Genomic DNA, 25,298 nt, shown 5'->3' with positions numbered 1-25,298 from the left:
TGAAGAGCTCTGGAGGAGGGGCCCCAGGAGGGAAGCAGGATGAATGCCACGTGGCTCCCGAGCTGAAGACGCAGCAAAGGAGAAGCACCTGAAGCAGCCGTTCACAAGGCTCTCACCTGTCCACCATCTCCAGTCTCACTTTCCACTCCTTCACGTGGAAATTCCTGATGGACACAAAAGCCCTCTGCCTGCGCCATCTCACTTCTCTCTCCTCACCAGCTTTGAAAGCAGGCAAAGAAGGGGAGATGATAGTAACAGGGAATCTAAAATGAACGGTCAAAACTGCCCATCATCTCCTTGCCTAAACCAGCCATCTGCAAACCTTTTCTGTAAAGGGCCAGAGGGTAAATTCTCCAGCCAGAGCTCCAGTACTCAGCCCCACCTTCAAAGAGCCAGGGTAGCTCTTCGAAGCCACGGTGCATCCACAGACAGGCCTTCCCATGTCCTGATAAAACTGAATTTATAGAAACAGAGGCCATCTGGATTTGGCCAGAAAACTCATTTGCTGACCTTTGGTCTAAACAATACAACTATATTTACTTCTGTCTATTCCTAGGTGTGTGTTTGTTTTTTTTCCTTGCCACTCGGCTTGTAGGATCTTAGTTTCCCCGACCAGAGATGAAACCCGAGTCCACAGCAATGAAAGCCCTGGAGTCCTGACCACTGGACTGCCAGGAATCCTCACTATGGGTTTTGATTATTAAAGAGCCAAAGACTCAAAAAAAAAAAAAAGATAAACAAAAACAGCGAAAGGCTCTATTAAAGACTCCAGGGTCAGTCCTGTTACTATCCCCATTTTTCAGATAAGAAGACTGACCTAGCATGAGATAAAAAGGGCTCGTGCAGGATCACGAAGGCAGCTTGACGTGAGCCTAAGAAACATGTGTTCAAAGTCTCTGGGTTTTGTTTTTCTCCTTGTCTCAATGCAAACAAATTTGAACATCGCTGCAACCATTTAAACTTCATGGGCCCAGGACGCAAGAATGGCACCTCTCTTGCTCTCTGTGCATCCCACCTGTGAATCATACGGACTTCCCCTACGCCCACTCACACGAGAGTGCTCACCCTCTGCTCCAGGCCCAAGATTGTTCTGATCCTTAGCTCCACCTGCTAGCTTATTAAGGGGAAATGTCTTTAACCTGAGGGCCTGTGAGGTCAGGCCCGAAGCTGGTCTCCCAGGTAACCAATAACCCAATCTACATCAATTCCCTTTAGAACCAGTAGCTTCCTGCTCTTCCCCGGTAGCTCAGCTTAAGGAATCTGCCTGCAATGCAGGAGACTCAGGTTCAACCCCTGGGTTGGAAAGATCCCCTAAGAAGGAAGTGGCAACCCACTCCAGTATTCTTGCCTGGGAAATCCCATGGACAGAGGAGCCTGGTGGGCTGCAGTCCATGGGGTGGCCAAGAGTCGGACATGACTGAGCAACTAACACTTCCTACTCCCCCAGGAGTGAAGACTGCCACCCTGTGCTGCTAGCCAGCCACAGTGGGCAGTGGCTCCAGGCCACTTGGTCCCATCCAACAAGCCACTCATGTCTCTGCCACTGTTTCCAAGCTTTCTTGGGTCTCCAGGCTGGGCAATTACAAGGCTTGCAGACCTGTGGGGTGCAGTCCAACTGTATAAGACAATTTCTGTCTTGCATACAAACTTCCCTTAATATTATAAATATCCTGGTCTCAGAATCTTGATAATTATCACTTATTACTGAGGCATAATGTTTCATCATCAGGGTGGTAAGTTTCACTGAACGCTATCTCCTGTCTATTTTATTGAATCAGGTCCTAAGTTCCCAGGAATAGCAGTACTGGGCATCTCTATGGTCCTCATAGTGGGGTACCACAGAGGGGAGACTTGTGGCATTTGCCAATTTCTGTGATGTAAATTCTCCCACCAGAGTTGGTTTTAAGCTACAGTATGACATCACTGAAACAGAATAGAGGAGATGACACTGGCTCTTTAAGGAGGTGCAAGCTGGCCCCAGATGGTGCAGTGGTAAAGAACCTGCCTGCCAACAGGAGATGCGGGAGACTCTGTTTAGATCCCTGGGTCAGGAAGATCCCTTGGGGTAGGAAATGGCAACCCACTCCAGTATTCTTGCCTGGAAAATTCCGTAGATGGAGGAGCCTGGAGGGCTGTAGTCCATGGGGTCACAAAGAGTCAGATGCAACTGAACCCACACGCACAGGACTGGAGGCTGGTCCCAGCACCCCACTGGCATCACATGTATACCTTGCCACCTCCCAGTGCCAACGTATACACAGTATCACAGGGTGTGAGGGTGACTGTTTTGTAATGATCTTGGTATCACCTTTTAACACTGGATAGCAGAGGATGAGATGATTGGATGGCATCACCAACTCAACAGACATGAATTTGAGCAAACTCCAGGAGATGGTAAAGGACAGGGAAGCCTGGTGTGCTGCAGTCCATGGGGTCACAAAGAGTCAAACAGGACTTAGCAACTGAACAACAACAAAAGTGTGTGAGTGCTTATTTAATTCATGATTATTACTGAAACCACAGGCCCCTGGTGCATGTTTCTTCTGCCTTTACTCATGTTCTTTCATCTGTTCAGCTCTGACACCTTTCTTAAAACCTTGAATCGCTGCAAATTATAGTTACTAATGCCTTGATCTTTCTTGATGCAATTTCTTTGACATTTGCTTTTATTGTTCTATTATGCAGAAATTGTAACATAATGAATCCTGTCCATCTTTACTCAGGTGATTCTTTTATCGCTATAAAGAGAATTCATCCTATCTTCTTCTATTCTACAAATAATTATTAAATGCCCAGTGAACAGCAGGCTTGATTCTAGGTACTGGGGATATAGTTGAGACCAAAATAATATCTCTGCCCTCAAGGAGCTCCCATGCTGGTGGGGAAAACAGACAGAAAATAAACAACAAATATAAAATGGAAGGTCTGGTGTGGGTAAGAGCTAAAATGACACAAAGCACAGTTGGTGGGGGGACAGAAAAGGATGGAAATAGAGGGTCTCTTATTGAACTTATATGCAGAGTACATCATGAGAAATGCTGGGCTGGAAAAAGCACAAGCTGGAATCAAGATTGCCGGGAGAAATATCAATAACCTCAGATATGCAGATGACACCACCCTTATGACAGAAAGTGAAGAGGAACTAAAAAGCCTCTTGATGAAAGTGAAAGAGGAGAGTGAAAAACTTGGCTTAAAGCTCAACATTCAGAAAATGAAGATCATGGCATCTGGTTCCATCACTTCACAGGAAATAGATGGGGAAACAGTGGAAACAGTGTCAGATTTTATTTTGGGAGGCTCCAAAATCACTGCAGATGGTGATTGCAGCCATGAAATTAAAAGATGCTTCCTCCTTGGAAGGAAAGTTATGACCAACCTAGATGGCATATTGAAAAGCAGAGACATTACTTTGCCAACAAAGGTCCGTCTAGTCAAGGCTATGGTTTTTCCTGTGGTCATGTATGGATGTGAGAGTTGGACTGTGAAGAAAGCTGAGCGCCAAAGAATAGATGCTTTTGAATTGTGGTGTTGGAGAAGACTCTTGAGAGTCCCTTGGACTGCAAGGAGATCCAACCAGTCCATTCTGAAGGAGATCAGCCCTGAGTGTTCTTTGTAAGGAATGATGCTAAAGCTGAAACTCCAGTACTTTAGCCACCTCATGCAGAGAGTTGTCTCATGGAAAAGACTCTGATGCTGGGAGGGATTGGAGGCAGGGGGAGAAGGGGACGACAGAGGATGAGATGGCTGGATGGCATCACCGACTCGATGGATGTGAGTTGGGGAGTTGGTGACGGACAGGGAGGCCCAGCATGCTATAATTCATGGGGTCGCAAAGAGTCGGACACGACTGAGCTACTGAAGTGAACTATAAGGGCCTTTGGGAAGACCACATTTGAACAAAGATTTGAATAGGTAAAGGAATGAGTCATGCCAATTTTCCTGCAATTTGATTTTTAAATTTAACTCATTAACTTAGCAGGGATTTATTTTTGATATATTATATAAAAGAGGCTGCGATTTTTTTTCCACAATGTGTATGAATCATCTCAACACTCTTCCTCTTTATTTTCAGAAGTTTAATTATGAAAGCTAAATCCATTTCTCCATTCACTGGTATGTTATGTATTTTTCAGACCATCTATTTGAAATTACCATTTTCTGGATCATCCTTTTAAAAAGCATTTACCAATTCTTGAGGATTCTTCCTCTTTAGTATTTCTAAATCATCCTGTCCAGTATCAAGATAAAATTCCACCTTTCCAAAAGGAAAACCATGCCTTCACTATTTTTGTATCTAGAACATCTGCCATAGAGCATAGTCAACGCAGAACTTTTAACACGTTTTTATGAAATGAATAAATGAATTTCAAAATTCATTTTGATGTTTTCAACTCTTATTCAAAGAGCGCCTCACACCCACCCACACGCACACTGGTTCCCGTGATCTGGTTTCACAGTAAACATTACATGGACATTTCAGTCTTTCACTACAAATCCACTATAAACACAGTCTTTGGTAAATAACTGAGGAAAAGAACAGCATCCTTCAAAAAGCTGAGCCGCTTCCGTTGGAAAGGACGTGGTTTGATTTGAACTATTTTATTTCCTTTATTTTACTTGGATAGGATTGCGAGTCTGGATGGCCAGTCTTTAACTCCATCAAACCATAGGCTTTTCCAGTTCTGCGTTTATACCGTCTGTGCATCCATATGCCCCCCAGTACCAAGACGATGAGGGACAGGGGGGCAAGCATGATCTCCCAGGAGAACGTGGCAGCTGTAGGAAGAACAGAGGCACACGAGAGGTGAACAAGCGCCTGTGGCCAAACGGGACACTGCCGTGCGCTCTACAGAGAAGGAAACGGCGTTTGATTCTTCTAACAGATATGCACTGATTTTCAGAAAGTATGTCCCTTACGCCCAGATCAAGGGTACTTGAGAACGATATTGGTGGCATTATGGAAACAGGAAGGTAAAACAGGAATTTCCTGGCAATCCAGTGGTTCACTAGAAAAGCCCCTGAAGCTGGGAGAGACTGAAGGCAAAAGGAGAAGGGGATGGCAGACGATGAGTTGGTTGCATGGCATCACCGACTCAATGGACATGAGTTTGAGCAAACTCTGGAAGATGGTAGAGGACAGGGAAGCCTGGCGTGCTGCAGCCCATGAGGTCACCAAGAGTCAGACATGACTCAGTGACTGAACAACCAGTGGTTAAGACTCCAAGCTTCCAGTGTAGGGGGCACGGGTTTGATCCCTAGTTGGGAAAGATCCCATGTGCCCCACAGTGAGTAAAGAAATAAATAACAACAACAAAGTCAGGTAGAACAAATATCCACCAGAGAGAAGCAGTGTGGATTTCGGCGGGGTGGGGGGGCATGGGCCAAGGTCTAATTTTGTTCCACCTGCCGGACTGTTTGCAATGAGGGGTCTATCAAGGTCTTTGCTGGCTAACTGTGATGTGGCCAGGGTATAATATGTCCTTTTCCAGGGAGCCTGGGTGTCAGGAGGAGTCAGTAAAGTAACAAAGGAAAAGAAAAATTGGGAATAAAGGAGCTTTAGGTGTCAAGATTATTGCCTGGATCCAGCTATTTTTAATTCTGCTCCTTTGCAGCTCTGTGTTACAAAAATATAGGAAGCAAGTGTTGATTAAAAGCTAACAAGTGGTGCAGGAGAGGGATAAACTGGGAGGTTGGAATTGGCCTACACACACTATATAAAATAGATAATTAACAAGGACATACTGTATGGCACAGGAAACTCTACTCAATACTCTGTAATAACCTATACAGGAAAAGAGTCCAAAAAAGAAGAGATACATGTATACGTATAGCTGAATCACTTAGCTGTACACCTGAAACTAATCCAACATCGTAAACCAGCTATACTCCAAAACATAATAAAAATTAAATTTTAGAAAGTTAACAAGTATATTTTAACACTTTAAAATGGTGACTGTTATGGTATGTGAATAATATCTCAATAAAATAAATATAAAAGCACAAAAAAAGAGTAAAGCTGGAATTAGGGAAGGTGTAGCTCAGATGTAGAGAACAAACGTATGGATACCAAGAGGGAACAGTAGGGGTGGGGGATGAACTGGGAAGTTGGGATTGACATATACACACTATTGATACTGTGTATAAAACTCATGATTAATGAGAATCTACTGTCTAGCACAGGAAACTCAACTCAGTGTTCCATGGTGAGCTAAATGGGAAGAAACTCCAAAAACGAGGAGATAAATGTTAACATACAGCTGATTCACTTTGCTGTATAGCAGAAATTAATACACTGTAAAGCAACTATGCTCCAATAAAAACTGATGAAAAGGTTAACAAGTATATTACTTGTTAGATTCACAAAAGAGGCTCTGATTATTGATCACACATGGATGAGGAAGCCAGAATTCTACATTTCTAAGCTACTGTTTATCCTACTCTGTGCAGATTTGGGGGAAAAAGCACATTCTCAGGCAATTTCTCCAGATGATTCTTGCATCTTAAAATTCCACAAGCCGAGTGAAGCTTTCATTTTTGGAGCAATTATTAGGAGGCACCTCTGAGTCCCGGTGGAAGCTTTCAGCTGTGAGCTCTGTGCCCAGTCATAGCTGACCCAGCGAAGGACATGCAAGGTCAGGGCTCACGTCCTAGAAATGTGAGCAGGTTCCCAGCCTCAGGACCAGACACGCCACGGCTTCCTCTGGGTTACTACTCTGCAGCCTGGCAGTGGATCCTCCACTTCTAAATCTATACCACCACCAGCTCGTTCATGGAGAAATGATCTGAGATGTCAGCCCTTGCTTGTGCCCTCCGCCAATGGTTCTCAAAATACAGGATGAACAGAGCTTGCTAAATGTCAGTCTTTGGCCTCCCCCCAAGAAAATTTCACTAGGTAGGTCTGGGGGTGAACCCAGGAATCTGCATTGTCAACCAGTGGCTCAAGCAGGGCATGCTGGTGGGTGGAGAGCAGGGTTGCAGAGAAGCTACACTGTGTGGTCATTCCTGCCCTGAGGCTCATCCAGATCCTCCACTGCCCAGTAAAAGCTTGCCTGATGTTTCAAGGTAAGGAATTTAGCGCTTCTCTCTGTAGGGCCTCCCTGGAGGCTCAGAGGTTAAAGCGTCTGCCTCCAATGCAGGAGACCCAGGTTCAGTCCCTGGGTCGGGAAGATCCCCTGGAGAAGGGAATGGCAACCCACTCCAGTATTCTTGCCTGGAGAATCCCACGGATGGAGAAGCCTGGTGGGCTACAGTCCACGGGGTCGCAAAGAGTCAGACATGACTGAGCAACTTCACTTTCTGTATGGGAAGATGCAAGGGTCTGGGCTAACTAAAATCGATCCTTTCCTATACATGGCAGCTTTCTGGGGCCAATATCTGGTGGTTTTTCACACCCTCCCCCCACCCACCCCCAGCTCCTCCACAGTCACTGCAGGAAGTGGGTGCAGCCTGGTGGGGGCCCGGATCATAGGTATTGTTCTTTCTGGGTGCCCTCCAGAAATAACTCTCAACTTAAAAAAAAAAGAAAAAAAACTTGTCCGCAGCTGCCTCCTCTACAAACACCCAAATGTCGGGGGGCTTGTGTTTACTGATTGTGCTGATGGCCCAGAAGTCAGGGTAAAGTCCCCAGTGGGAATCACTTTGTCTCTTCCCTTCTTGTCCTTCGAGCAGCTGACAGACTACATCACTCACACCTCCCTTTCCTGCTCAGCACTCAAACACTGAGAAGAAATCGATCTTTCAAAATGATTTTTTTTTTAATTTTGAAAGTTGCTCAGTTGTGTCCGACTCTTTGCAACGCCATGGACTATACAGTCCATGGAATTCTCCAGGCCAGAATACAGGAGTGGGTAGCCTTTCCCTACTCCAGGGGATCTTCCCAACCCAGGGATCAAACCCAGGTCTCGCACATTCCCGGAAGATTCTTTACCAGCTGAGCCACGTCAAAAGGATAAATCAGGTTTTTCCTTTCTCCTTGTTTCAATGTTCTTCCACGAGCAGTGAGTTGATCTAGCTACAGTCTTGCACTTTATTTCCTGATGTTGTTGTTTAGTCACTCAGTTGTGTCCGATTCCTTGTGACTCCATGGACTATAGCCCGCCAGGCTCCTCTGTCCATGGGATTTTCCAGGCAAGAATACTGGAGAGGGTTGCCATTCCCTTCTCCAGGGGATCTGCCCAACCCAAGGATCAAACCCCTTTCTCCTGCATCACAGGCAGATTCTTTACCACTAAGCAAGCAGAGAAGCCCTATTTCCTGGTGACTGATGGCTTTAACCCTAAAGCCACCTGAGCTCTGGGTACCTCCCAATCCCCAGCCCTGGGAGGATGAAGTTTCTCAACCTCAGGATGAAAAACCTCCCACCCACCTCGAGGGGTCAGGGAAGCACACTGGCCCTGCTGATCCAGCAGAACCACAGGAGACACATGGTTTGGTTTTGTTTTTTAATCTATCACAGAACCATTTTGTCTTTTATCCAAAAAAATCAGCTTCATCTTTAAATTTTCCTTTGAGTATAATCTCCCAAAGCCAGCCTCCACTCTACCAAAAACATTCACAAATACGGAGAGAAAAACATTCACCAATACAGAGAGATGTGTTTTCTGAGCTCCACTAATGGAAAACTCACAGACTCACCTAAGTAACCACCTGATGAATCAGGACCTTTGTTTCACATCCACGGAGCACCCAACACTTGTCTTTCCCTTTCATGGCTCCACCCCCGCAAAATCCATACCTTCTTTGACCATGGTACGAAGCGTCTGGGAACTCATTGTATTACGGACAACACATCTAAAATCCGTGTGCAAATCCTCTCTTCTGACAGGATCAAAAATCAGTGGCACTTCAATGTAGTTCTCATTGTTTTCTGAGTATGCCCTAAGTGAGAAAACAGAGCTCAACATCCGCAGCCAAACGCCGGCTTGGCTTTTCAATACACACACCTACACATCCTCAGAGCTCCGCTGGACTTAAACGGATGGCACGATTTACCAAGTTAGGGCCACTTGGCATTACAGTTCTTATGTGCTCGGGAGAATTTCTAAGCCTGTTCCTGAAGGTAAGAATAACTCTCAAGCTGCTGGTCGCTGGGATAGGATGCTTGTGACAATGCGAACTTACAGAAGCCAGCTTCTTTGGATAAACAGGTAGGGGCAGGGGGTGTCACTTTTTAAGGCTCTTGATGAACAATGAACCATTGGTGGGAACAGAAATGTCTAGTCTGGGGAAATTGGACTGTATGACCAACCAAGCATTTGCATATTGAAGGGAGGGAGGGAGTGCCAGGAATCCCATCCTCTGCGTCTGCTCTCATCACCATTCACCGCCAGCTCTCACTCTGGAAGTTCAAGTTCAGAACCAAGGGCAGCAGATGCGGGGCAGGGCTCTAGTCAACATCACTGCCACCTGTAATGTTACAGGCATCCAAAGATGCTTCACATTATTTATTAGTACAAATAAAAATACCGTGGCTGTGGATCCACTAGGACTATTTTTGTTTTTCATCTGTGGGGGAAAAATAGGCTCCTTTAAGTAAATGGATAGCATGAGCAAGCTGACATATGGCATGTGAGTCCTGCCCAAACTTCTTGCAATGAGGACCCACGAGCAAAGGGCCATGCTAACCACATCTAATTTCTATCCACTAAACTGCATCTAGAAAGTTCTTGTTGGATAGATCTTTCCAAAAAGACAAGAATTTGGCAAGCAAAAATTGAGGCAAATTCAGAGTACCGACACTACAATTTTAAAAATCCTTTATGATTTGGAACATGGAAGGGTCTGCCTTCCTCACACAAAAATGGGTCCCATTAGGCCTGACTGTTCTGCGCTCAGAGTGAGAAAACGTTTTCCAGAGATGAAGGCTTATGAGAACAGAATCCTCACTTTCTTTCATAGCATCCTTCCTTAGAGACTGTGGTAGCCCACCATTCCCTGAGAAATAGGTGGGGCTCAGATCCTGCCGCTACATCTCAGGGTCTCTTTAAGGGCTGTGAAAATGTTGGACTCCCAGGTTGCAAACTCAGGAATGGACACATCTTAGCTCAAAGTATTTGTTTGAAAACTGTAACACTCGAGGAAAAAAGGTTTAATTAAACAACCAGAAGAGGCGACACCAACCAAGTATAAGGCTGCTACTCAACTCATAGCATTCCAAGCCTTGATTCTCAGGAGCAGTTGGCGATTCTTAGCAAAACTCAATGTCAAAGACGCTAAAAATCCAACAGATTAGAATAAAAAATATATATAGGTTTGTACTGTGGTGTCTGTGTGTATGTCATATAGGATGGGTTGGCTAGGACACTGTCTGTACAAGGAAGTGACGTCTGCAGAGGGTCACAACAGCTGTGCCCAGCGGACAAGTAAGATCCACCCCATCACTTACTGGCGCTCCCCCTCGGTCACGCGGCCCCCGTGGTAGGCATCGTCTATGCGGGTGTTGTTGGCTGTCCACCACAGCAGAGTGGTTGTGTGTATGCCGGCTCCCAGAAACACCTTACATGGGATTGTCAGCCTTGACCCTGTGACAGCAAGACATAGTGCATCAGATGTCAGAACCCAGCGGGCGGACAGGGGTCACGTCAGGGCATCTGAGCAGTGGGCCTTTCCACTTCTTCTCAGACACCCTCACCACACTATTATTTTTTCTTAGAAGGAATGTTAGTTCCCTTAAGCTTTCACCTCGAGCGTCAGTATTTACTAAGCATCTCCAGCTCCTTCCTCATGGTAGATGGAAAGCCAGAGGCAAACAGCTTCCCAAGGCCCCTGGGCTCCTACAGAGCATTCTGAAGTCCCAGGCCACCTTCCTCCACAATTCATTCTCACTGCCTCCAAAACTCCAGATGGGAGTGTGGATTCTCTCTGCCCACTGCTGGTCTCGGCTCTCCTGTTTGCCCAGGGAGCTCTCCACCCAGGTCGTGTTCATCTAGGATTAACCCTTTCAAAAGTCACTGTGTTTACCATTCATGGTCCAAAAGGATACATGCACCTCAGTGTTCACTGCAGCACCATTTATAATAGCCAGGACATGGGAGCAACCTAACTGTCCACAGAGGAATGGGTAAAGAAGATGTGGTGCGTATATACGAGGGAACGTTGTGTCTGTGTGTGTGCGTGTGTGTGCGTGTGTTAGTCACTCAGTCATGTCTGACTCTTTGCGACCCTACATGTTCACCAGGCTCCTCTGTTCATGGGACTCTCTAGGCAAGAATATTAGAGTGGGTTTCCATTCCCTTCTCCAGGGTAACCTTCCTGACTCAGGGATTGAATCTGCATTGCAGGCAGATTCTTTACCATCCGAGCCACCAGGGAAGCCCAAAGAAGACGTGGCGCGTATATACGACAGAATATTACTAAGCAGATAAAAGAACAAAACAACGCCATTTGCAGCAATGTGGAAAGACCTAGAAACTGTCACGCGGAGTGAGGTGAGTCAGACAGAGAAGAAATATGACATCCCTTATATGTGGAATCTAAAAAGAAATGATACAAATGAACTTACAATACACAAACAGGCTCAGAGACTTGGAGATGGAACTTAACGGTTGCCTGCAGGGAAGAAGCGGGGGAAAGGATAGTTACGGAGTTTGGGATGAACGTACACACTGTGTTATTTAAAATGGATGAAACAAGGGCCTGCTGTAGAGCACAGGGAGCTCTGCTCAATGTCATGTGGCAGCCTGGATGGGGGGAGGGGAGTTTGGGGGAGAATGGATAAATGTTCACCTGAAACTATCACAACATTGTTAATTGACTATGAAAGTGAAAGTGAAGCCGCTCAGTCGTGTCCGACTCTTTGCAACCCCACGGACTGAAGCCCACCAGGCTCCTCTGTCCATGGGATTTTCCAGCCAATAGTACTGGAGTGGATTGCCATTTCCTTCTCCAGGGGATCTCCCCAACCAGGGATTGAACCCGGGTTTCCCGCATCGTAGACAGACGCTTTACCGTCTGAGCCACCAGGGAAGTCCCCTGACTGACTATACCCCAATACAAAATAAAAACTTCTTTCAAAAGAAAAAGCCACTGTCTTTTACATGAGGAGTGCCTTCTACAGTTGTGCGATGTGATAGTCCTGAGTCCCTTGCCTCAATCACTGTCTTTTTTTTTAAGTCACCAAAGTTGGGAACAAAAGAAGAAATCCTGCCCATGCATGTCTTTCTCGAGAGATGGGCCTCCCTGGGGCATGGGCTTTAACCCCGCGGCCCCACTTCAGGCTCAGAAAGCCTGCTTTTGTTCTTCCTGGACACCCCTCTGACCTTAAAAGATTTCTCAGGCAGCAGCAGCCCATTCAATCCGGCCACAAGGGACTCTGCCTGGCACATCCATGCGTGCAAAGCAACGGGGTGGGAGGCACAGTTTTGTGGGCTCAGGAACATGGAGGAGCCGGGGGCAGCACTGACCTGGGTCCCCACCTCCCCAGGCTTCCAGAAGGCTCTTCTGAGAGCCCAGATAGCCTCGGGAGCTGCAACTCAGGTGTCAGGCCACAAACCCCAGCATCTGCAAGAGCCCCCTAGGCTCCATGGTCAACAATCAAAGTTTAAAATATAGGTGCTAGTTGCTCAGTCATGTCCAGCTCTGCAACCCCAGACACTAGCCCACCAGGCTCTCCCGTCCATGGGCTTCTCCAGGCAAGAACACTGGAGAATACCGTTTGAGCCACCAGGGGAGCCTCAAGAATACTGGCGTGGATAGCCACTCCCTTCTCCAGGGCATCTTCCCAACCCAGGGATCAAACCCAGGTCTCCTGCATTGCAGGCGAATGCTTTACCATCTGAGCCACCAGGGAAGCCCTTAAAATACGAGCCTAAGGCCAAACAGAAGAGATAGGTAGGCGGATGGATGGAAGGAAGGATGGATGGATGGATGGATGGAAGGATGGATGGAAGTGTGGATGGAAGGATGGATGGATGGATGGATGGATGGATGGATGGATGGATGGATGGATGGAAGGATGGATGGAAGGATGGATGGATGGATGGATGGATGGATGGATGGATAAATGATTGGTGGGTCAATAGACATATGATTGATAGATGGATAGATAGAACTCTGCAGCCAGGGTTTAATAAATGAGCATAAGACCTAAAAAACGATTATATAAAAACAAACACACACAAGGTACCGGCCTCACAGACACACAGGCCTGAGTCTGAACCCCAGCCAGACTCAACTGAGACTTTTTGACAGACACTGAGCCAATGACCCCCACCACCTTCACCCCAGGCAGCTTTTCTTCTGGAAAATGGGAGAAATATGACCATCCCACAGGGTTGATGTTGGCATTGAAAGACATCTTATTAGACAGTGTTTGATAAGAAAGTGTGTGCTGGCCAGAACAATGAAAGGGTGAAAAACGAAAACCTCTGACAAGCATTACCTCCCTTGACCCACTGACCTGATAGTAAGCGACAAGAAACTGTCTCCAGGGAGCCAGCAGGGCAGTCTGAGCCTTGGGCGTAATGCTAGCATTAGCCACATGTTGGTGAAGTGAATTATTAATATTTTAAATACACCTCAGGTGCTGCCTGGGACATCTTGCCATCAATTATCCTTTCATGTAGTTAACAATGGCCACAGAATGTTCTGATTTTTCACATGGGGTTTTTTTTGTAGGTAGAGTTTTCAAGAAGTTAAATATGCATACTTCCAAACAATGCCATTTCTATAAACATTTGACAAAGAAAAATGTTCCCTCACACTTGTTAATTCTCGCTGGGGTAACAACATTGTTATTTCTTGCAGGGAGGGTCTCCACCCGAGACGTGCATCCCTTAGGGCAGGCACAGTGGGTGACACAGGGGTTCCGGGGCCCCAGGTTTGAGATTGCAGGCACCCCCATGGATCACACGGTCCTTACCCAGCGAGGCTGAGATGGTCTGGTGGGGAGAGATGATCACAGGAATGGTCTCCTCCTCTCGTTCTGAGAAAGCAGGAGGAAAGGAGATTCAATGAGGAAGCGCTTCATTGAGAGCTGAGGGTCAGGGTCTATTGTTTAGCTAATTAGCTAAATTCTCTTTTGCAGCAGAGCCAGACATTGTGAGACTCCGCTTTTGTCTGGCAAAGGAAACTGGCTAGCCACGAAATTGAGGCTCTTTGGCCAACGCTTTTCCCAGAAGAGAGATTACTGGAAGAAGCCGCAGTGAAACACACATTCCTCTCGCAGATGTCCTATGCTCTGTGATAACAATTAACCATTCCACTCCCCGGCTTCCTGAATGAACCCTTAACAAGAATGTTCTCGATGTCCACGGGACGGGCGTTACTTCAAAGGCTCCTCACCCTAAAGTAGCCCCCTCCACACCTGCCACAGAGTCCTGGAGTCACTTGTGAAAAATAAAAAAGGCACAGGACATCCAGAACCACCTGTTTGTGAGGCTAACCTGTGTGTGTGTGCTAAGTCGCTTCAGTTGTGTCAGATTTTATGCGATTCTACGGACTGTAGCCCACCAGGCTCCTCTGTCCATGGAATTTTCCAGGCGAGAATACTGGAGTGGGTTGCCCTGCCCTCCTCCAGGGGCTCTTCCCGACCCTGGGATCAAGCCTGAGACTCCTGCATTGGCAGGCGGGTGCCACTGGGAATGGCCACCTGGGGAACCTGCTAACCCCACACTGAGAGAGAAACAAGGTAACCCAGCTTGGCCACCTGGGCTTGTAATTGAGGAAATTGACTCTTTGTGGAGGAATCAGAGCCCAGCTCCCCAAGAGGCAGTTCTCCCAGCAGGTTGAAGAAACTGGGCATCTCAACTGGGGCAGAAAGGCCAGCAAAGGGTGGATGAAGGGCTGCCCACATCCACCACAGCTCCATCCTCATGTCTTCCACTAAAGAGCATCTGAAACCCTAATGGGATAAGCTTTAGGCAGCATCCCAGGTGAGCCCAGAGAGCAGCCGGCTTCTCCAGTGACTGAGATCATGAGCCTGCGCCTCCCTCCAAGGTCATAGGGCTGCTTCAGGGAGGCAGAGAGGGGAGAAAGATGCCCCTAGGACGAGATACATCTGTGGGTCGAAAGTCCAGGGCATGTCAGGATCACCTGGGAGCTTATTAAATATGGGCTGCTCACTGTTTCTTGTTCAGTATGTCTGGGAGGAGGCCTGAGAGTCTGCGTGTCTGATGAGTACCCAAGTGATGGGGCAGCTGGCGGAGGACCACCCTTGAAAGCGGCTGAGACACAGTGTGGGCCTCGGGACACAGGATAATAGGTAGGTTGGCGCCCCCTCGTGTTCCTGCGCAGTATCACATGAACAGGACAACGGTGGAGGGGGGTCAGGATTCTGGGGGATCCCCTCTGCGGGGGAGCAAGGGGCTGATGCGATTGAATCCTCACCAGACAGAGAGACTTCCGTTCATGGAAGACTCAATTTTCCCTGTAATAAGACTGAATCTCTGTATTCTCTGGCAGAAGAAAGTCTTTTCCCTTTGTAGACTAATTATATGCCTGAACATAGTTTCAAAGCTCTCTGAAATGTCTGTGTGTGAGTGTGTGTGTGTCTGCTCACTTGCTCAGTCATGCCCAACTCTTTGCAACCCCATGGACTGTAGCCTGCCAGGCTCCTCTGTCCATGGGATTCTCCAGGCAAGACTACTGGAGTAAGTTGCCAGTCCCTCCTCCAAGGGATCTTCCTGACCCAGGGATCGAACCCTTATCACGTGCACCTCCTGCACTGGCAGGCGGATTCTTTACCACTAGTGCCACCTAGGAAGCCCTGAAAAGACCCCGATTGTGTAGTTATTCAGTGTATAAAATTAAGAGAAGCACCATACTGTCCAGCGCAGGGGCCAGGACTTTACCGCCTGTGTGCCTCGTGCACCAAGCTTGATGCCCAGCGCGTAGGAGGCGTGGAAGAAACAGTGACCAAACCTGAAATGCTAATTGGTACTGTTCACACATTATTTTCAGGTAGAACTCATGTAAACCAATGCGCGCCCTTGCTATTTTAAATCCTGGTTTCAAGAGCCACGAGACACACTTGTGTGTTAGTCGCTCAGCTTTCTCAGCCGTGCCCGACTCTTTGTGACACCCTGGGCTGTAGCCCACCAGGCTCTTCTGTCCATGGAATTCTCCAGGCAAGAATACTGGAGTGGCTTGTCATTTCCAAATCCAGGGGATTTCCACAACCCAGGGATTGAACCTGGGTCTCCTGCACTGCAGGAAGATTGTTTACCGTCTGAGCCTTCAGGCTAGACATGCTTGGGGAAGATCAAAAAGGAGAGTTTTTTTTCACCAGCTGTACCAATGTATAGACTTCTCATTGAAAACTCCAAAAAATCCTAGTATCCTAGAATTAGGAGAAGGAAATGGCAACCCACTCCAGCATTCTTGCTTGGGAAATCTCATGGACAAAGGAGCCTGGTGGGCTACAGTTCATGGGGTCACAAAGAGTCAGACATGACCCACCAACTGAGCACGCATGCACATCCTAGAATTAGACACAAAGTTATGGCAACTGGGCTCTGATGACTGGCCCTCGAGGTGCAAGCCTTCCAAACAGACCTTGCAGAGGGGCCTTCCAAGTGAACTACTATTTGGCTCCCTCTAGTGGTGTACATTTTAACTTCAGACTTAGAACCCTGTCAACCACCCAGGGATTCACTGTTCATAAAATCACCCAGCTTTTATCCTTCCAAGTGTCATACACGTCTTATAAGCCTGGTGCCAAGACATATGCCATATCTGTTTTCCTCTGATACCAAAGACACTCAAAGAATTCTGCGTGAAATCAAGCCAATGTTGTAAAGCAATTTTCCCTCAATTAAAAATATTTCTTTAAAAAAGTCAATCAAGAAATAACCACCTGGGGGAAAAAAAGAGTTCTACATGAGCCCTAATTTCTCCCTTGCATGCTTGTTGCTGAACCAGGGTACAGAGGTTTCTTGATGGCAAGTACTCACTCTTAACTTGGAGTTTGATATTCCTGGTGATGTTGTATTGCCTGCCTTTGTGGGCATACGGCATGGCACAGGTATAGTAGCCTGCGTCCTCCATGGACACATTGTTTACGAGTAAGCGAGTTCCCCTCACACTGAGAAACTTCTGGTTGTCTTGATCCAAAGGGACAGAATCCTTAAGGGAAAATGGTTTTCAAAGTTACACTGTATCCTCGTATATGTATGGCTGAATCTCTTCATTGTCCACCTAAAGCTGTCACAACATTGTTCATCGGCTATACCCCAATACGAAATTTAAAGTTTTTTAAAAAGTTAAATTATATTCTAATTTATATCTCAAAAGCTATGAACAGCATTGGTATTATGCATCACTACTGAATTTGCAACCCAAGAATCACCTTGGTATTTACTTTGCAAATATTGTCTTTTGAGGCATGCTTTTAACTGTATTTTCAGGAGAGGGAGTTTTAGCATATAAAATAAAATGGCTGGATTGAAAAGGATGAAATAATGCCATTTTCAGCAACATGGATGGGGCTAGAGATTGTCATACTGAGTGATACAAGTCAGAAAGAGGAGAAATATCATATGACATTGCTTATATGGGGATTCTAAAAAGAAGTGATACAAATGAACTTATTTACAAAAAAGAAATAGACTCACAGACCTAGAAGAAAAACTTATAGTTGCTGGGGGAAAGGATGGAGGGAAGGATAGTTAGGGAGTTTGGGATGGACATGTGCACACAGATATATTTTAAGTGGATAACCATCAAGGACCTACTATTTAACACAAGGAACTCTGCTCAATGTCATGTGGCAACCTAGATGGGAGAGGAGTTTGGGGGAGAGTGGATACATGTGATGTATGGCTGAGTCCCTTCGCTGCCCACATGAAACTATCACAAGATTTTTGTGAATTGGCTATACCCCATTACAAAATAAAAAGTTTGTAATAAACAGCTGGGTCTGTTTAACCACAAAGTTTAAAGCACGTTTGCTTAGGCACAACGGGGAAAAAAGAAACTATCTTCTTTGACAAAGTAGGCCATTAAAATATAAATATATTTATGGCCTAACTGGTGCCTATAGGCCCTGGGAAACATCCAGAAAGGAGTGCTATGAGGTAGTCATGGTAAATGCCCACAAGAGTTGATGTTGCAGTAATCACGTTAAGAATCATTTCAAGTTAAAGAGTCAGGAGAGATGGAGAAAATTTTGCAAGAGAAAACTGAGTGTGAGACATGAAGCCGCACTCTGGACAAAGGTACTGCAGAGCAGAGCAGAGCGAACATCTCATGAGCACAAAATGTTCTCAGGAACATCTCTTTCAAAACCATGACGATTGCAATCGTCAAATAGAACCCTGAGTCATTTCATAGACTTATTCTGAATAAGAACTCGGGCATAACTGGAAGAGTTTGTCAGTCACATGACTCATTAAGTCTAATTGAACAATATACTTAATTAAAAACAGAGATTTCATCATTCCCAACACATGTGATCAAATATGAACAAACCCAAACAGGGCTCAGATGGTAAAGAATCTGCCTGCAATGTGGGAGACCGGTTTCGATCCCTGGATCAGAAAGATCCCCTGAAGGAGGAACTGGCAGCCCACTCTAGTATTCTTGTCTGGAGAATTCCACAGGCAGAGGAGCCTGGCAGGCTACAGTCCCTGGGGTCCCAAAGAGTTGGACACGACTGAGCGACTCACACACACACAGAGTGTGGGTTTCTGATTAGAGTACTTCAAATGTGAACAGTCTCTAGTGTGTCGATTAAGTTTAAAAAGGTAAAACAGGGCAGAGCCACACGGTTCTTCCAGGGTCTACCAGTCTCCAGGGTGCCCCGTGTGGCAGGGATGTGCGCGTTCTGGCCTCCACCGTCAGAGGTCTGACTTCACCCTCTGCCGGCTGAGTGACCTTGGGCACAGTACTCACACTTGTGTGTCTCCCTCTCCTAATCCATAAAATGGAGATGTTAACAAGCCCCTGCTGCACTGGGTTCATGTCGGGACTTGAGAGCAGGCTTGGACACAGGGCATGCCCAGCAATGGTCAGCACTCTTGGGACGGGAACCGACATGATAAGTGCTACTACCAGGATGCCCCGTCCACCCGCATTTACACACCAAGCACTGCCCAGGGTGTGTCACACACTTGCTCCATGTCAACTCGAAAAGTCCCAGGTGAGGAGGCATGCACTGCCGCCGTGCAGAGAAAACAGGTTAAAGAGGGAAAGAAGCTGACCAAGGCTAGACAACAGGTCACTGAAGATGCAGGGTTTCCAATCCAGACTGGTCACCCCCCAGAATCGATGCTCTTTCCTCTATTGTAAAATCTCTCACTTGACCTTTCTATGCTCTTATGAAACCAAGAGTTCCTCTATTGGGTGGACAAATTCATAAGAGCTGGCTACTTAACTGGGTTCATTAAAAAGGTCATTCAGGCTTTGCCATGCCATCCTATACAAAAAACTGAATGGACTTTTTGGCCAACTCTGAAAATCATTTTATCTGAAAATCACTTAAAAGTTTCCAATATTAACTTGACATAGTATAGCTATTTTGTAGTTAGAATGCTTGTCAATTGGTCAACCTATTTTTTTTACTGAAGTGTTCATTTCTATCCATTTTTAAACAAGTAACTGTACTTTTCAGTATCAACTTACAGTCTATATCAGGGGTCAGCAAACTTTTTCTGTAAAGAGCCAGAAAGTATATATTTTAGGCCACATGTCTTCTGTCCAACTACTCAACTCAGTTGTTGCTGCCCCATAAAAACAGAGACAAATGAGCCTGGCTCAGTAAAACATTACATACAGACACTGAGATTTGAGTTTTATATCAGTTACACAGGCCATGAAATAAGTCTTCTTTTAATTTCTTAAACCATTTAAAAACGTGAAAACTATCCTTAACTGGATAGTAAACATCCAAAAAGGAGTAGCAGCTAATATTTAAAATGGATAAAAACAAGGACCTACTCTATAGCACAGGGAACTCTGCTCAATGTTATGTGGCAGCCTGGGTGGGAGGGGAGTTTGGGGGAGAATGGGTACATGTATTTGTATGGCTGAGCCCCTTTGCTGTCCACCTGCAACTATCACAACATCATTAATTAAACACACTCCAATACAAAATAAAAAGTTAAAAAACCAACAAAGGAGAGGCAGCTCACTGCCCCGCGGCTGCCTTCTGCCCACCCCTGGTCCACACAAGGGAGCTGACAACAGTATTTATCAGACAAGACAGGAAATCGTGTCTACACCAATATGTAATCCTTTAACCCAAAGGTTAATTTTCATGTGCTTCTACAAAAATTCTACTAACACGTACATAAAGCTGTTAAACAGTTCTTTCTAAATTTCTATACTCTACAGCATAGAGTAAAAACCTACTTTCTTCAGCTTTTATTTATTCTTTATTCATTTCACACTCTGTCTTTTCAAATCACTATCTGAGGATGTTTACTCAAGCCTCATAAAGATACATAGAATATACTAATCATGGCCCTCTTTAAAAAATCACTGGTTAAAAAAATAGAAAAGTGAACATATTGCCTTCAGAATGGGTATTTTATATCTTTTCTGTGGCCCTTCAAACATGTATTCGTTAAATGGCAACTTTTAGAGACGTACCTTGTACCACTGAATCTTCACGTCAGCATTGTTACGGATGAACTCGCTCAGATCAGGACAAGCTAGTAGCCCAGAGGCTGACAAGGGTATGATTTGTGGGTAGAAGATGAGAGGCACCGAGGCGTCTGTCTTCTCGAAAACCCTGAGCTCAACGGACATTTTGTCACAGTAAGAGGCATTTCTGATTGAAAAGGGGAGAAAAGAATACTAAATGGCAAGGCAGGATGAAAGTAAAACTTAATGAAATTAAGAATAACTTCCCCAATCTCGGTGAATACTTCATTCCCTATTTTTCTCATTAGTATTGTAGTATTTCTGTCCCTAGTCCTTTTGAATCTTTGGGGGGCAAAAGAAGTACCGTGTCCTAATTGTCATATAGGAGTGGTGATGTATTCTGCATGTTTCTCAAAGGACCCTTCACAAGCCTGCTTTCAAGGCCATTGAGGCCACTCAGAAGAAATTCCAGTTTCTTAGTGGAGAAGGAAATGGCAACCCACTCCAGAATTCTTGCCTGGAGAATCCCGGGGACAGAGGAGCCCAGCGGGCTATAGGCCATGGGGTTGCCAAGAGTCGGACACAACTGAAGTGACTTAGCACACGTACACAAGAAACTCCAAGTCCTCTTCAAAGGGGTCTACCCCCTCCCAGGTTCTGGGGGGTGCTTCAGCACAGCCCCAACATGCTCCAAATTCCTAGCCCAGGAAACCTTATCCAGATGGAGAGACTGTTTCTGAAGAGCCACTGTTTCCATAGAAAGAATATCCCCTTTACTTCTCTTGGAAATCATGTATCAACTGAAATCACATATCAGGAAACTGCTAAGATCTTTGAATAAGATCTGTGAAGTATTTTTTTCAATACTGCATGGGGGAAATGAACTTGGTAAGTTTGTTTGGGTTCTGTTTTTTCGGTTGGTCTAACAATAATCTCAGTATCATCATTCTATCAAGACCTTAGAACTGGAGAAAAGGCAGAGGCAAAATGGTGCTATTAACAGAAACAGAGAGTTGGAAGCCTGCAATTGACACACAGACACTATTGATACTATGTGTACAATAGACACTTGATGGGAACATGCTGTCCAGCACAGGGAACACAGTCAGCGCTCTGCGGTGACCTGAATGGGAAGAAGGCCAGAAGGGAGTGGACGCAGGCACAGGCGCAGCCGCTTCACTGTGCTGTGCAGCAGAGACTGACGCCACACTGCAAAGCGGCTACGCGTGCTTAGTGACTGTCACGTCCAACTCTTTGCGACTGTTTGAACTAGAGCCTGCCAGGTTCCTCTGTCCATGAGGTTTTTCAGTCAAGAATACTGGAGTGGGTTGCCATTTCCTCCTCCAGGGGACCTTCCCGACCCAGGAATCGAACCCGCGTCTCCTGTATCTCCTGTACTGCAGGCAGGTCCTTTACCCACCGAGCCATCGGAGAAGAAGCCCAGTTAAAATTTAGAAACAAATTAAAATAAATTCAGCTGAATATTAAAAATTTTTTAAAGGTTAAAATGGTAAATGCTGTATTATCCTCGTGTCGCCACAATTAAAGAGGAAAAAAGCAGCAGGACGAAGAAGGGGGAACTAAGTCCCATGTCAGGAACTGCGGGTTCCAGCCTCAGCTCCACACGCACCACCTGGGAGAACTTTATGAGCCTGGCTCTCCCCGCCCCAATAAGCATTTGCATTAACTGCTTCCTAAAGTCTCTCCCCCGTCTCCAATCCGACTCAGGGTTCTGCATGTATTCCTTAAGTCCCTGTGGATTCAGCAGTGAACAAAACAAACCACAGCCCTGCGCTCTGGAGTGTCTGTTCTAATGGGGTGGACAAGGCCTTAAATACATCACACCAGTACATGTGTGTCAGATGGAGACAAAGAACTACAGGTTCAGGAGAGAGAGAGACAGGAATCCCGCTCTAGACAAAGCAGCCAGGGACATCCTCTTCCTAGAGGTGACACTCAGACAAAGACTTCAGTGAAGGGGAGAGCAGGCACCGTGAGGACGTCCGGGGACAGGCTCCCGGCTAGGAGGCACTTCGGGAACAGTGAGGCAGATGTAAAGTGGGTTCCCACCTGTGGGCTGCATTTGGAAGCCCAGGTTGTTCTGGAGATGCCACGCAAGCATCTGCTGTGGGAGAGCCCCCTCCCCTCTTCTTGTCCCCAAGGCGCTGACCTGGTGGTGCAGATGTAGGAGCCGGAGTCTGCCCGGGAGGCTGGCACGATCCAGAGAGCTCCGTCTTGGACCCACACGCGCGACTCTTCTTCCCCTGGGACTGCTGCGGCGGAGTCATTCCTACGCCAAGTCACATTGACATGGGCGCTGGTAGACTCCCAGTGGAGCACCTGGGGGCACCTCAAGACCAAAGGCTCCCCTTCTAGCTGGAACCTCGTTTTGGGGTGCCTGCCATGAAATCGGCAGCTTCCTGCAGCCCCTGAAGGACAGAGAATCCACGGTCAGGTTTTGGGTCTCTCCAGGGACATTACATGCCCCGACGATGGGGGGGGCCCCACCAACAAATCTGACAGCTCACAATGCTCTCAAAGCTCCCAGATAATGACATTAGGGCTGCTAACAAGGTCCATCTTGTGGGAAGAGTTAAATTAGGTTCACGTGATAGCAAAAAATATTGGTCTTTTCCAAGAATTTTTTTTTTTTTAATGTGGACCAGTTTTAAAGTCTTTACTGAATTTGTTACAATACTGTCTCTGTTTTATGTTTTGGATTTTTGGCTGTGGGGCATGTGGGATCTTAGCTCCCTGACCAGGGACCAAACTCACAGCCCTTGCACTGGAAGGCAAGGTCTTACCTAACCTTACTGGGCCACCAGGGAAGTCTCAAGTTTGGCCTTATTTTTGACTTGATGACAGCTGGCCATTCAGAGTCGATCTTGATTGAGTTCAGCTTAGTTCCAACACATTGGATGGTAAAAATCCAAACGCACCCTTTATCAAGGGCAAAAGCACTGTCTCTTTGGTTTGCTCCTTTGGCAGGAGTGACTGACGCCCACAGCAAACTCATCCACCAGAGGAGAACGGCAAGAGAAGACTGTGTCTCCTACCAAGGCATGGATGGCCACACCTTGCTTCTCGATAACAACAAAATTTCCCTAGATAAAAGCAACTCCTATCCCCAGGTGGCTCAGTGGTAAAGAATATGCCTGCCAATGCAGGAGATGTAGGTTTGATCCCTGGGTCTAGAAGAGCCCCTGGAGAAGGAAATGGCAACCCACTCCAGTACTCTTACCTAGAGAATCCCATGGACGGAGAAGCCTGGCGGGTTACAGTCCATGGGGTTGCAAAGAGTCAGCTTAGTGGCTTAACAACATCCCCAGAGAAGCTGCAGGCAAGCCCCTCCAGCTGAGAGTCACCACTTACCCATGTGCTCCTCAGACTGCACGGCGAAGGTGGACACACCCATTATCAATACAGACAAGAGGAACATGGCTCCCAGAAACTTCTGGAGGACACGGGAAGGGGAGACTGCCAGCCCAGCACACCAGAGCCTAGAGGAGGAGACAGACGGAGCGGGTGTCACCAGAAGCCACCACACCGGAAGAGAGGACCCCGTGAGGGTGGTCCTGGGCTGCTTTCTGGAGCTTTTACCTGACAACAGAAACCTTGTAGCCTAGATTTTCATTATTTTTTTTAACAAGAAAACTCAAACTTTTTTAATCTGCTCTTCCTCTCTGGCAATTTTCACTTGAAATAGGAGTTTTGTATCCTAAGTCTCTCTCTCTCCTGAAACGTGCCTAGCACTCCCAGCTCCTCGGCCCAAGAGGGTCTTTCCTCACCTAAGGCCACTGCTAGTGTCTTGCCTCAAACACCACTCTTCACGAGGTCTTCCCCGACCTGCTGTATAATTGCACCCGCTTCTGCCCCGACACTCCATCTTTCCTTTCCAGCTCTATTGCTCTCTTGACATTTATCATCAACTATGTCTCATCTCACCAGCATGTAAGCTTCAGGTGCTCCTTCTAATTCATCTTGTTCAGAGCTGTTTCCTAACTCCTGTCTATTGAGTGAGGGATGAGTGAATGAATCACAAAGTCAAAAGGCCTTCATATTAAAGTTAAATATAACTTTAAGTCAAATATAACTTTGTCAATATAACTTTCAAGTTAAATATAACTTGTCAGAGAACTTCTGCTATAGTCCTTATCAGTTCAGTTCAGTTCAGTCACTCAGTCGTGTCCGACTCTTTGCGACCCCATGAATTGCAGCACGCCAGGCCTCCCTGTCCATCACCAACTCCCGGAGTTCACTCACACTCACGTCCATCGAGTCCATGATGCCATCCAGCCATCTCATCCTCGGTCGTCCCCTTCTCCCCCTGCCCCCAGTCCCTGCCAGCATCAGAGTCTTTTCCAATGAGTCAACTCTTCGCATGAGGTGGCCAAAGTACTGGATTTTCAGCTTTAGCATCATTCCTCCAAAGAGATCCCAGGGCTGATCTCCTTCGGATTAACTCTTATTTTACACACAATTCTGACATAACCTGAGGAATTTTCTATAATCTGTGGTCTAGAGCACCCAGAGGAAAAAGCAAAATGAGGGCCAAAAACTGAATATTTTACACCAGTTCACAAAGCATTCCTCCCCATCAACCTCCCCAGAGCTGGAGTATCAGATGCCCCCCACACCTCCCCCATGGGACCCCCACACCTCCCCCCGGACCGTCCACATCTCCCCTGGTCCCTCTCATGCTCTATCACAGTTGCCTGTTGTATCGCCAGCCACTGCCACAACAATACTCCTAACAAGCCAGCCCCAAACCAGCGCCA

General features: G+C 46.5%; 1 protein-coding gene across 1 annotated transcript; it reads right to left on the bottom strand.

The window, feature by feature from the left end:
- Positions 1-4,594: 4,594 nt before the first annotated feature.
- On the bottom strand, positions 4,595-24,812 carry IL1R2 (interleukin 1 receptor type 2). Its single transcript, XM_052649516.1, has 9 exons — positions 24,790-24,812; positions 23,893-24,020; positions 22,691-22,949; positions 20,527-20,707; positions 16,890-17,061; positions 13,859-13,921; positions 10,385-10,520; positions 8,735-8,877; positions 4,595-4,776 (listed from the first exon to the last, which is right to left on the bottom strand). The coding sequence occupies exons 1-9, from the start codon at positions 24,810-24,812 to the stop codon at positions 4,595-4,597; spliced, it is 1,287 nt and encodes a 428-aa protein (XP_052505476.1).
- Positions 24,813-25,298: the final 486 nt, after the last annotated feature.

The sequence above is a fragment of the Budorcas taxicolor genome, chromosome 11 (genome assembly GCF_023091745.1).
Source record: "Budorcas taxicolor isolate Tak-1 chromosome 11, Takin1.1, whole genome shotgun sequence".
NCBI classification, from domain to species: Eukaryota; Metazoa; Chordata; class Mammalia; order Artiodactyla; family Bovidae; genus Budorcas; species Budorcas taxicolor.
The sequence above is the reverse complement of the archived record's forward strand: the minus strand, read 5'-3'. Positions and strand labels throughout refer to the sequence as shown.

Excerpts from the sequence above, each read along its gene's own strand:
- IL1R2 (XM_052649516.1), bottom strand. The coding sequence starts at position 24,812 with ATGGCATCATGGACTCGATGGAC. Across the intron at positions 22,950-23,892 it reads GCAGTCTGAGGAGCACATGG|GGGCTGCAGGAAGCTGCCGA; the intron begins GTAAGTGGTGAC and ends TCTGTCCTTCAG. Across the intron at positions 20,708-22,690 it reads TCCTACATCTGCACCACCAG|AAATGCCTCTTACTGTGACA; the intron begins GTCAGCGCCTTG and ends CTTTTCAATCAG.